Genomic DNA, 12,543 nt, shown 5'->3' on the forward strand with positions numbered 1-12,543 from the left:
ACCTGAGGTCAGGGATTCGAGACCAGCCTGGACAACATGGTGAAACCCAGTCTCTACAAAAGTACAAAAATTAGCCAGGCATGATGGCAGATGCCTGTAATCCCAGCTACTCGGGAAGCTGAGACGAAAGAATCACTTGCACCTGGGAGGCAAAGGTTGCAGTGAGCGGAGATCGCACTACTGCACTCCAGCCTGGGTGACAAGAGGAAATGCTGTCTCAAAAAAGAAAAAAAGAAAGAAAAAAGAAAAGAAAAAAATGGTAAGATATACATTTTATGTGTTCTTTTAAACCACAATTTTATTTTTTTTTAAAAATGGAATACATCTGCAGAATGTGCAATTTTGTTACATAGGTATACATGTGCCATGGTGGTTTGCAGCACTTATTGACCCGTCGGTTAAGTTCCCTCCCCTCACCCCCAAGCCCCTAAAGGCCATGGTATATGTTGTTCCCCTCTCTGTGTCCACGTGTTCTCAATGTTAAACCACAATTTTTATTTATTTTTTTATTTTTTACTTTTTTAGAGACAGAGTCTTGCTCTGTTGCCCAGGCTGGAGTACAATGGTGCAATTTCTGCTCACTGCAACCTCCACCTCCTGGGTTCAAGTAATTCTCCTGCCTTAGTCTCCCAAGTAGCTGGGAATACAGGCGCACACCACCACGCCCAGCTAATTTTTGTATTTTTAGTAGAGATGGGGTGTCGCCATGTTGGTCAGGCTGGCCTCAAACTCCTGACCTCAGGTGATCCACCCGCCTCGGCCTCCCAGGGGGCTGGGATTACAGGCGTGAGCCATCGCGCCCGGCCCACAATTTTTTAAAGAGAGAGAAATGCCCCAAATCAATCAGTAGCAAACACAATTAACTCACAGTTCCATCCTTATTACTTCTAACAAAAGATACTAGGACAATACTTTTGTCCCTTCCTTGGTATTTGTCTACTGTATTAACTTCGACCATTCCAATAGAAGAACGTGCCAATAAATCATTGATGATCTTTAACTGCTGCCTGTACGGTGCAATAATACCAATATCAGAGGGACTGCATCCAGCCTAAATAGAAAAAGACACAATTTAAAAGAAAGAAATCCTGATTAAGTTAAACTTGTCTGAATTTAATAATTAAATGCTTACATTATATGACCAACTGATGTTTATAACACTTTCCTATCTCAAAGACTGAATACAATTACTGAATTTGCTCTAAATTTGTCCGTATTTCCCATGATGAAATAATTCCTTAGACATTGCTCCCTTAATTTTGAGAGTTTCATGGCAATGTAATGGATTATCTGCCATTAAAACAGTGCTCACACACACACGGTACAAAGAAATACATTTCACCTTCTGCTATTTATTTCACAGAAAAGTTTCCAATCCCCAATCCCTACTGTGACAATAGTCACAGTATTGTCGCAATTAGAATCAGCTGACATTACAAAAAGTTATTATCGTAAATGAAAACTCCAAATGTCATTATAAAATATTACATGTCTTAGATACATTTTCTCAAAATAAAAACAATGGGGCTTCAATCCCCTTATCTTAATAAATGAGAGTTAATGTCAGATCAGAAGTTTCTTACAGTCTAATATTCTATTATTCTGTACTTTAATATTTATTAGCCTTGAAAATTCTAAATTACCTTAATAAAAATGGAGGTTAGGAAAACTATGACCTTGGCTTCTGTTATATTGCTCACACCACCTTTTTCAACTTGTTCTGGTGCAGGAACCTAAGTAGAAAAATATACAGCCTGCTGATAATACAATCTCTAAAGTAAAGAGTACTATAAGTAAGCAAGTGACCATAAAGACTGTACTACTGATTTGGAGATGAAAAATATCTTTGTCTAAAAGATGAAGGTGAAAGAATCAACAAAAACGAATTATATTAATATTAGTCACTTTCAGAAAGCTACGCAGAGGCCATCTATCTTAAACATGCTATGACTGAGGCTAAAATACCTACGAAAGCTGATCACACACTGAACTTCATACACTTTACTTTGTTATCCCCCATTTTACAGGAATCAAAGGCAGAAAAGAATAAGTAACTTTCCCAAGGCCTCACAATAAACTGTGGCACTAGTATTTGAACTTAGGGTGGCTGGGCACGATGGCTCATGCCTGTAATCCCAGCACTTTGGGAGACCGAGGCAGGCGGATCACAAGGTCAGGAGTTCGAGATCAGCCTGGCCAACATGGTGAAACCCCGTCTCTACTAAAAATACAAAAATTAGCTGGGCGTGGTGGCACGTGCCTGTAATCCCAGCTACTCGGGAGGTTGAGGAAGGAAAATCGCTTGAATCTGGGAGTCGGAGGTTGGGAGTCCAGCCTGGGAGTCAGAGTGAGACTCTGTCTCAGAAACAAACCAACTTAGATCTGGGTCTCATATCTATGCTCTTTCCATTTTCTTGTCCCCTTTTATACAAATAACGGAGCAGATAAAACTGCTGCCATACCTGATACATCTCTTCAAAGACTACTTTCCTCCTACATCATCCCTAAGCAAACTTGATTATTTTTAATGCAACTTACTTGGAATCCTGATGGTAAAAAAGAGAAAATCCAAGTAGCAAAAATAAAGATTCTGAGCGATCGCTGGTGAAGGAAATAAATGCAACTTACAATTAGTAAGCTAGAATCATGGTTTATGAAAGCTGTCATTTGTGGCCGGGTGTGGTGGCTCACGCCTGTAATCCCAGCACTTTGGGAGGCTGAGGCAGGCAGATCACAAGGTCAGGAGATCGAGACCATCTGGCTAACAAGGTGAAACCCTGTCTCTACCAAAAATACAAAGAATTAGCCAGGCGTGGTGGCAGGCGCCTGTAGTCCCAGCTACCTGGGAGGCTGAGGCAGGAGGATGGCGTAAACCTGGGAGGTGGAGCTTGCAGTGAGCCGAGATCGCACCAGCCTGGGCGACAGAGCAAGACTCTGTCTCAAAAAAAAAAAGAAAAAAGAAAGCAGTCATTTGTGAAATGAGTTTATCTGAATCAGTTTTCCAAAATCTGCCTGCACCTAGGTGTTAAGATAAAATAAAATTCTTCAACCTGAGTTGTTAAGGGTAGTATCTATGAGATGAAAGTTCCATCACAGACATGTAGTAGAGCCCTATTTTTAACAACCAGCTTTGAGAAATGCAGACAAGGGCATTAAAAACACACAAACACACACACACACACACACACACAAATCAAGCTGGCTCCATCCATCCATCTTTTTTATTTATTTTATTTTTATATTTTTGAGATGTAATCTCGCTCTGTCGCCCAGGCTGAAGGGCAGTGGCATGATCTCGGCTCACTGCAACCTCAGCCTCCTGGGTTCAAGCAATTCTCCTGCCTCAGCATCCTGGGTAGTTGGGATTACAAGCGTGCGCCACCAGGCCCAGCTAATTTTTGTATTTTTAGTAGAGACGAGGTTTCACCATGTTGGTCAGGCTGGTCTCAAACTCCTGAACTCAGGTGATCTGCCTGCCTCGGCCTCCAAAGTGCTGGGATTGCAGGTATGAGCCACCCAATCCGGCCATCCATCTTTTTTTTTTTTTTTTTTTGAGACAGTTTCACTCTTGTTGCCCAGGCCAGAGTACAATGGTGCAATCTCAGCTCTCTGCAACCTCTGCCTCCTGGGTTCAAGCAATTCTCCTGTATCACCCTCCCAAGTAACCGGGATTACAGGCATGTGCCACCACACCCGGCTACTTTTAGTGGAGACGGGGTTTCTCCACGTTGGTCAGGCTGGTCTCAAACTCCCGACCTCAGGTGATCTGCCCGCCTTGGCCTCCCAAAGTGCTGGGATTATAGGCATGAGTCACCGAGCCCGGCTGCCAGCCATCCATATTAATAACAGGAGACAATGATTTTAGAGTAATATGCTCATATAATTGGTTGCTATATCCTTATTTTATTTTCTTGAGACAGGGTCTTGCTCTGTTGTCCAAGCTGGATTGCAGTGGTGCAATCATAGCTCACGGCAGCTTCAACCTCTGGAATTCAGTGATCCTCCTGCTTCAGCCTCCTAAGTAGCTAGGACTGCAGGTGCACAATGCCACACCAGATAATTTTTTTTTTTAAGTTCAGAGACAGAGTCTCGCTCTGTCGCCCAAGCTAGAGTGCAGCGGCGTGATCTTGGCTCACTGCAACCTCTGTCTCCCGGGTTCAAGCGATTCTCCTACCTCAAGCCCCCTGAGTAGCTGGGACTACAGGCAAGCACCATACCCGGATAATTTTTTTATATTTTTAGTAGAGACAGGGTTTCACCATGTTGGTCAGGCTGGTCTTGAACTCCTGAACTCAAATCATCCGCCTGCCTCAGCCTCCCAAAGTGCTGGGATTACAGGCATGAGCCACCATGCCCAGGCACATCTAGATAATTTTATAAAGAAATTTTTTTTCTTTTTTTTAGGAACAGGGTCTCACTATGTTGCCCAGGCTGGCCCTGAACTCCTGGCCTCAAGTGATTCTCCTGCCTCAGCTTCCCAAAGTTGCAGGATTATAGGCATGAGCCACCAAGCCCAGATGGTTACTATATTTTTATTTGAACTTATGTAAAGACTTCCAACTCAATGCTGAGAAACACTACATAAAGCAAAATGTAGAAATATAGGGTAAAAACTTAATTCTTAGTTCCCAGAAATAAGAATCAAGTCATTTAAAGTCCTTGTGAAAGGCCAGGCGCCGTGGCTCACGGCTGTAATCCTAGCACTTGGGGCAGTGGAAGAGGGCATATCACTTGAGGCCAGGAGTTTGACACCAGCCTGGCCAACATGGTGAAACCCTGTCTCTAATAAAAATACAAAAAATTGGCTAGGCGTGGTCATGTTTGCCTGTAATCCCAGCTGCTTGGGAGGCTGAGGCAGAATTGCTTCAACCTGGGAGGTGGACGTTGCAGTGAGCTGAGATTGCACCACTGCACTCCAGCCTGGGTGACAGAGCAAGACTCTATCTCAAAAAAAAAAAAAAAGTCCTTATGCAGATTTCTGTTTAATGATTGGTTTGTAAAAAGGTCTTCGTGTGCATTTGTGGGGGAGGGAGGTTATAAGAAACCTCCGTACCTTCCACATAATTTTGCTATGAACCTAAAACTGTTCCAAAAGAAAATAAAACCTTTTTTTTTTTTTTTTTGAGACGGAGTTTCACTCTGTCACCCAGGCTAGAGTGCAGTGGTGTGATCTCAGCTCACCACAACCTCCGCCTCCCAGGTTCAAGCAATTCTCCTGCCTCAGCCTCCCAAGTAGCTGGGACTACAGGCGCCCCACACCCAACTAAGTTTTGTATTTTTAGTAGAGATGGGGTTTCGTCATGTTGGCCAGACTGGTCTCGAACTCCTGACCCCAGGTGATCCACCCACCTCGGCCTCCTAAAGTGCTGGGATTACAGCCATGAGCCACTGTGCCTGGCCTTAAAGTCTATTTTTTTAAAAAGTCTTTAAAAGGACATCGATTTATTATAGTCACTGTCCATTTGTAAATCCAGCCCTTTGATAGTATCAGTGTAAATTCCTTTTCTAGGAAATAGAATTATACCCTTGAGTTCACTTTGTGACTTTCCTTCTTCAAAAGTCAATTTTGACATCTACTGACCTCCAGAATAAACCTCCCCCCAAAAATATTCAACCTATAGAAAGAAAGACTATTTTGGGCCAGGCACATTGGCTCACACCTATAATCCCAGCACTGTGGGACGCCGAAGCAGGCAGATCATTTGAAACCAGGAGTTCAAGACCAACCTGGCCAACATGATGAAACCCTATCTCTAGTAAAAATACAAAATTAGCCAGTGTGGTGGTGGGTGCCTGTAATCCCAGCTACCTGGGTGGCTGAGGCAGGAGAATCGCTTGAATCTGGGAGGAGGAAGTTGCAGTGAGCCAAGATCGTGCCACTTGGGCAACAGAGCAAGACTGTGTCTCAAAAAAAGAAAAAGAAAAAGAAAGGAAAAAGAAAGAAAAGACTATTTTGGGTTGAAGTGTGAGAAGTACATTAGTTTTGCCTTTTTTTCCCCCCCGAGATGGAGTCTCACTCTGTCACCCAGGCTGGAGTGCATTGGCACAATCTCGGCTCACTGCAACCTCTGCCTCCCAGGTTGAAGCAATTCTCATACCTCAGTCTCCTGAGTAGCTGGGATTACAGGCGCCTGCCACCATGTCCAGCTAATTTTTGTATTTTTAGTAGAGACAGAGTTTCACCATATTGGCCAGGCTGGTCTTGAACTCCTGACCTTGTGATCCGCCCACCTTGGCCTTCCAAAGTGCTGGGATTACAGGTGTGAGCCACCGTGCCCGGCCTAGTTTTGCCTTTTAACTGATAAGCTCTAATCAGGGCATATGCTAATGCAAACTGAGAAATTTAAATAATAAGACAAAATGACAAAAACTAAAGAGAAAAAAATTTTTTTTACCTTGTCTGTATTAAGAAAACAAACAGGATTGTTGGGTTCAAATACTCCCATCAGCCAAGGATTATCAGAATAGTCAGCATAAAATTCCAGGTCCAGTTTCACATCTTTAAAGTGAGGTAGGTTTATCACTGCATTGGCCACTTTGTCTGATCCACACTCCAGCTTGCCCTCATAGGTCAGTTTATTACTTAAGGACATAATTTTACTAAGGGAATTACAAAAGATAATGTTAGTTTCGGCAGACGGAAACAAATATGAAAACCACTCCCAGCTAACACTGTTACAAATACCTGTTCATTCTGTACTGCACGGTTAACTGTACAACAGCATTCTTACTCTGCTCCAGCCTCTTGAATAAGCTTTCACTCATGCCAAGAGCTCTGTCAACAAATCAGATTCAGATTTATCAGTGTACTAAATATGCTCCTTGAAAAGAATCTGGTTCAAAATTAACACTTAAATGTCTGCCTACCTTGCTTCACGGTTTAGCACCAGGGGAGGAAGCTGCTGATGGTCCCCCACTAACACAAATCTCCGTGAAAAAAAAAGGGGGCCCAGACAAATTGGTTGGCTGATTTGAGAGGCTTCATCCACAATACAAAAATCAAAAATTTTACGGGAGAATATTGGATGGTTTATTCCCATACATGTTGTTGCAACTATAAGCTAAAAACAAGGAAAACAGATCAGTTATTTAATATGTAAAAGAAATGTAGTTTTGTTTCTCTCATTTTTGAAATGAAAAGATCAAAAGGTTTTTGTTCTATGGCATCAGGAATTCTTCGATATTATTTAATTCCAATGCTCACATTCGGATATTTCCCTGTGGAAATCTGGAACATTCAAGAGGCAGTAAGTTAATTAGGTTGTTTTTTTTTTCTTAATGTCAACCAGGACGTTGCTTCTGGGAAAATGGAGTACTTTGCCTTATTCTTTCCACAAACACAACTAAAATCCGTATGCATTATGTATATAAAACAAACAAAAGAAGACTCTGAAAGGTGGACAGAAGGCAGACTAGCTAGGGAGCTTAGGACGAAAGAAACAACATGGTAGTTGATTCCCTGGGCTTTCTTTTTGCCTCATAGATCCCAGATTTGGAAATGAGAGAGCCACAACCCAGAAACACCAGTGGGTGCTGACTAAAAACAGCTGCAACCAAAGTCTGCTCTCTTTGGCTGAAGGAACAGGAAAGGGAAAGCCTAGCTAGACAGAAAATTTTCACACAATAACCACTCTAGCCACATATCGCAGGAAAAAACGTACAGCCCCACAACCACAGACACCAGCAAACACTGAAGAGGGTAGATCTCTGCCCTTCTCAAGGCTGTAACAAGGTGCCCCACACCCCACCAGGCTGGTGTCAGAGAAAGCCAAGTAGAGTCAGGTCTTTCATCCCTGGTGACTGGTAACTGGTACCAACCCCACATGTTAGTAGAGACCACATCAGAAGCCTAGACTTCCACCCCTACCAAGCAGACCCAGCGGTAATGAGGAACCTCGCATTTTGGTCAAAGAGGACTGAGTGGGGAACCCAGACTCTGATTCCCATCTGGCAGTAATGAAATGGTACCCCCTCTTCCCCCACCACGGCAGTGTGAGAGGAAGCCAGCTAAAACAGAAGTTTTCAGTCACAATAAAATATGCTCATGTTTCAATAAAAAAACAATCATTATAAGATGAACCAGGAAAATCTCAAGCTCAATGAAAAAAGATGACAATCTATAAATGCCGACACCAGAATGACAGAGATGTCAGAACTATCTGACCAAGATTTTAAAGTAGGCATGGTAACAACATTTTAACGAGTGATTATGAACACACTTGAATATGAATCAAAAGCAAAGTCTCGGTCAATAAATAGAAGATAAAAGGAGCCAAATGGAAATTTTAGAACTAAAAATATGATAACTGGGCCAGGCGCAGTGGCTCACGCCTGTAATCCCAACACTTTGGGAGACCAAGGTGGGCAGATTGCTGGAGCTCAGGAGTTTGAGACCAACCCGAGCAACACGGTGAAAACCTGTCTCTACGAAAAATACTAAAATAAGCTGAGCATGGTGGCATACATCTATAGTCCCACCTACTTGGAGGGCTGAGGCAGGAGGATCACTTGAGCCAAGGAGGTCGAGGCTGCAGTGAGCCATGATCATGCCACTGCACTCCAGCCTGGGTGACAAAGTGTGTCACTGTCTCAAAACAAAACAAAACAAAACAAGCCTGAGGCCGCTGGTAGCCAGAGGGTCACCATGAAGTTCAATCCCTTCGTGACCTTGGACCGCAGCAAAAACCACAAACGTCACTTCAATGCCTCCTTGCACGTGCACAGGAAGATCATGTCATCCCGCTCTCCAAGGAGCTGTGGCAGAAGTACAATGTCCACTCCATGTCCATCCGCAAGGATGACGAGGTCCAGGTAGTTCAAGAACACTACAAAGGTCAGCAAATTGGCAAGGCAGTCCAGGTGTACAGAAAGAAATATGTCATCTACATCAAGCAGGTGCAGCATGAGTAGGCCAACAGCACAACCGCCCATGTGGGTACTCATCAGAGCAAGGTGGTTATATTTTGTATTTAATAAAAATACAAAAAATTAACCAGGCATGGTAGTGCATGCCTGTAGTCCCAGCTACTTGGGAAGCTGAGGCATGAGAATCATTTGAACCTGGGAGGCAGAGGTTACAGCAAGCCAAGATCGGGCCATTGCACTCTAGCCTGGGTGACAGAGGAAGATTCTGTCTCAAAAAAGAAAACCTTCAGCATCTGGGGCCAGACAGAGTTCTTAGACTTGAGACCAAAAGTATAATCTATAAAAGGAAAAAATTTATATACCGGACTTCCTCAAAAAAAACCTTTTGCGGCCAGGTACAGTGGCTCATGCCTGTAATCCCAGCACTTTGGGAGGCTGAGGCAGGAGGATCACCTGAGGTCAGGAGCTTGAGACCAGCCTGGCCAACACAGCAAAACCTCATCTCTACTAAAAATACAAAAATTAGCCAGGCATGGTGGCTCATGCCTGTAGTCCCAGTTACTTGAAAGGCTGAGGCAGGAGAATTGCTTGAACCTGGGAGGCAGAGGTTGCAGTGAGTGGAGATCACACCACTGCACTCCAGCCTGGGTGACACAGTAAGTGTTTGTCTCAAAAAATAAATAAATAAATAAAACCACCTTTTGCTCTGCATAAGACCCTATGAGGAGGATAAAAAGCAAGTGATAGAGTGAGAGAAAATACCTGCAAACCACATATCCATTAAAGGGCTACTATTAGAATATACATCTTAAAAATTCTCAAAACTCAACACTACAAAGCATATAATCCAAAATGGGCAAAAACATGAAGAGGAGATACAGATGACAAATAAGCACATGAAAACCTCATTATGGGCCGGGTGCAGTGGCTCAAGCCTATAATCCCAGCACTTTGGGAGCCTGAGGCGGGTGGATCACCTGAGGTCAGGAGTTCGAGACCAGCCTGGCCAACATGGTAAAACCCTGTCTCTACTAAAAAAAAAAAAAAAAAAAATGTGGCGCATGCCTGTAATCCCAGCTACTTGGGAGGCTGAGGCAGGAGAATCACTTGAACCTGGGAGGCAGAGGTTGCAGTGAGCCAAGATCACGCCACTGCACTCCAGCCTAGGCAGTAACAGGGAAACTCCGTCTCAAAAACAAAACAAAAAAAAAACCCCACTACATTATGGCTGGATACACTGGCTCACACCTGTAATTCCAACACTTTGGGAGGCAGACAGAGGTAGGAGGATCACGTGAGCCCAGGAGTTCAAGATCAGCCTGGACAACATAAAAAAATTTAAAATATTTAGGCAGGCGTGGTGGTACATGCCTGTATAGTTCCAGCTACTCAGGAGGCTGAGGCAGAAAGATCACTTGAGCCCAATAAGTCAGGGCTGCAGTGAGCCGTGGTCTCACCAGTGCACTCCAGCCTGGGCAACAGAGCAAGACCTTGTCTCAAACATACATACACATACACACACACACACATTTTAACTACTGGGTAAATGCAAATTAAAATCTCCAAACACCTACCAAAATGGCTAAAATTAAAAATAGTATCAGTTGGGCATGGTGGCTCACGCCTCTAATCCCAGCACTTTGGGAGGTCAAAGCAGGTGGATCATGAGGTCGGGAGTTCAAGACCAGCCTGGCCAACATGGTGAAACCCCATCTCTACTAAAAATACAACAAAATTAGCCAGGCATGGTGGCACATGCCTGTAATCCTAGCTACTCAGGAGGCTGAGGCAGCAGAATTGCTTGAATCCGGGAGGCGAAGGTTGCAGTGACCTCAGATTGCACCACTGCACTCCAGCCTGGGTGCCAGAGCGATACTCCATCTCAGAAAAAAATAAAAAAAAAAATAGTATCGCCACCAAATGCTGAGGAGATCACTCATACATGTAAAATGTTCCTACTTAGAAAAACAGTTTGGCAGATTAAAAAAAAAAAAAATGAACACGCAACTACTAATCAATTCAGAAATCGTACTACTGGGAATTTATCCCAGGGAAATGAAGACTTAACGTTACACAAAAACCTGTAACATGAGTGTTTACAGCAGCTTTATTCATAATATCTGAAAACTGGAAACAATGCAGATTTTCAGAGGGTGAATGCTTAAACACAATGCAGTACATCCATATTTTGGAAAATACTTGGCAACAAAAAGGAACAAACTATTAATAGATACAGCTATCTAGGGGAAGCTCCGGAGAATCAGGCTGAGTGAAAAACACCAATCCCAAAAGGCTACTGCATTTAGGTAACATTCTCCAACGACCAAATTATCAAAATGGAGATCAGAGTCTCAGAGTTATGGCTGTCAGAGGTTAAAGAGGGGCAAGGCAGGACAGAAGTGGATACAACTATAAAAGTGCAACATAAGGAATCTTGTGGTAATAGAATAGGGACTGTATCAATGTCAACATCCTGGGTGTGACATTGTACTACAGATTTGCAAGATGTCACCACTGGATAAAGGCGACACAGGCTCTCTCTAGTATTTCTTACAACTGCATGTGAATCTACAATTACCTTAAAATAAAACATTTAATTTAATAAAAATGTTAACCCGATATACATCTTAGCCAGTTCTAAATTTATAAATAACAGGAACAGATAATAGACAAAAATATGCTAGCATTAGACAAAGGAGGTAAAGGTAAAGGAACAATCTATTAAATCTAATTCTTGGGAAATTTTTTAAAGACAAAAATATCAGTTAAACCAGGCACTACAGCCGCACCCATAATCCCAGCTACTTGATGGAAGGTTCGCTTAAAAGAAAAAAAAAAAGCCGGGCGCGGTAGTTCACGCCTGTAATCCCAGCGCTTTGGGAGGCCGAGGCAGGAGGGTAACCTGAGGCCGGGAGTGCGAGATTAGCCTGACCAACATGGAGAAACCACACCTCTATTAAAAATACAAAATTAGCATGGTGTGGTCACGCATGCCTGTAAATCCCAGCTACTTGGGAGGCTGAAGCAGAAGAATCACTTGAACCCAGGAGGCGGAGGCTGTGGTGAGCTGAGATGGCACCATTGCCCAGCCTGGGCAACAAGAGCGAAACTCCATCTAAAAAAAAAAAAAAAAATTAGCCGGGCGTGGTGGCGGGCACCTGTAGTCCCAGCTACTCAGGAGGCTGAAGCAGGAGAATGGCGTGAACCCGGGAGGCAAACTTTGCAGTGAGCGGAGATTGCGCTGGTGCACTCCAGCCTGGGCGACAGCAGTATAGGCCGGGCGCGGTGGCTCAAGCCTGTAATCCCAGCACTTCGGGAGGCCGAGACGGGCGGATCACAAGGTCAGGAGATCGAGATCATCCTGGCTAACACAGTGAAACCCCGTCTCTAATAAAAAATACAAAAAACTAGCCGGGTGAGGTGGCGGGTGCCTGTAGTCCCAGCTACTCGGGAGGCTGAGGCAGGAGAATGGCGTGAACCCGGGAGGCGGAGCTTGCAGTGAGCTGAGATCCGGCCACTGCACTCCAGCCTGGGCGGCAGAGCCAGACTCTGTCTCAAAAAAAAAAAAAAAAAAGAACTGCCAGTATAAATAAACATTAAATAACAAAATAAAATAAAAGTTAGGTTCTATATAAAAGCCTAGAGACAGTCATCACAAGACTATTAAGTACCATTGCT

The 12,543-nt window shown here is 43.6% G+C and overlaps 1 protein-coding gene across 7 annotated transcripts in view; it reads right to left on the reverse strand.

Moving 5' to 3' along the window:
* Positions 1-12,543, reverse strand: part of DNA2 (DNA replication helicase/nuclease 2) — a 63,033-nt gene that overhangs the window by 4,169 nt on the left and 46,321 nt on the right. For 5 of the 7 annotated variants that reach the window (XM_021944006.2, XM_021944004.2, XM_031652232.1 and 2 more), the window contains 6 exons: positions 6,868-7,061; positions 6,686-6,775; positions 6,396-6,600; positions 2,539-2,601; positions 1,644-1,733; positions 869-1,051 (listed from right to left, as the gene is read on the reverse strand). In XM_021944006.2, coding sequence (XP_021799698.1) covers positions 869-1,051; positions 1,644-1,733; positions 2,539-2,601; positions 6,396-6,600; positions 6,686-6,775; positions 6,868-7,061 — 825 coding nt within the window. The remainder of the gene's footprint in view (positions 1-868; positions 1,052-1,643; positions 1,734-2,538; positions 2,602-6,395; positions 6,601-6,685; positions 6,776-6,867; positions 7,062-12,543) is intronic. The other 2 variants (XM_003903860.5, XM_009214803.4) reach the window with 1 other exon arrangement.

Source organism: Papio anubis, chromosome 11 (genome assembly GCF_008728515.1).
Source record: "Papio anubis isolate 15944 chromosome 11, Panubis1.0, whole genome shotgun sequence".
Taxonomy (NCBI): domain Eukaryota; kingdom Metazoa; phylum Chordata; class Mammalia; order Primates; family Cercopithecidae; genus Papio; species Papio anubis.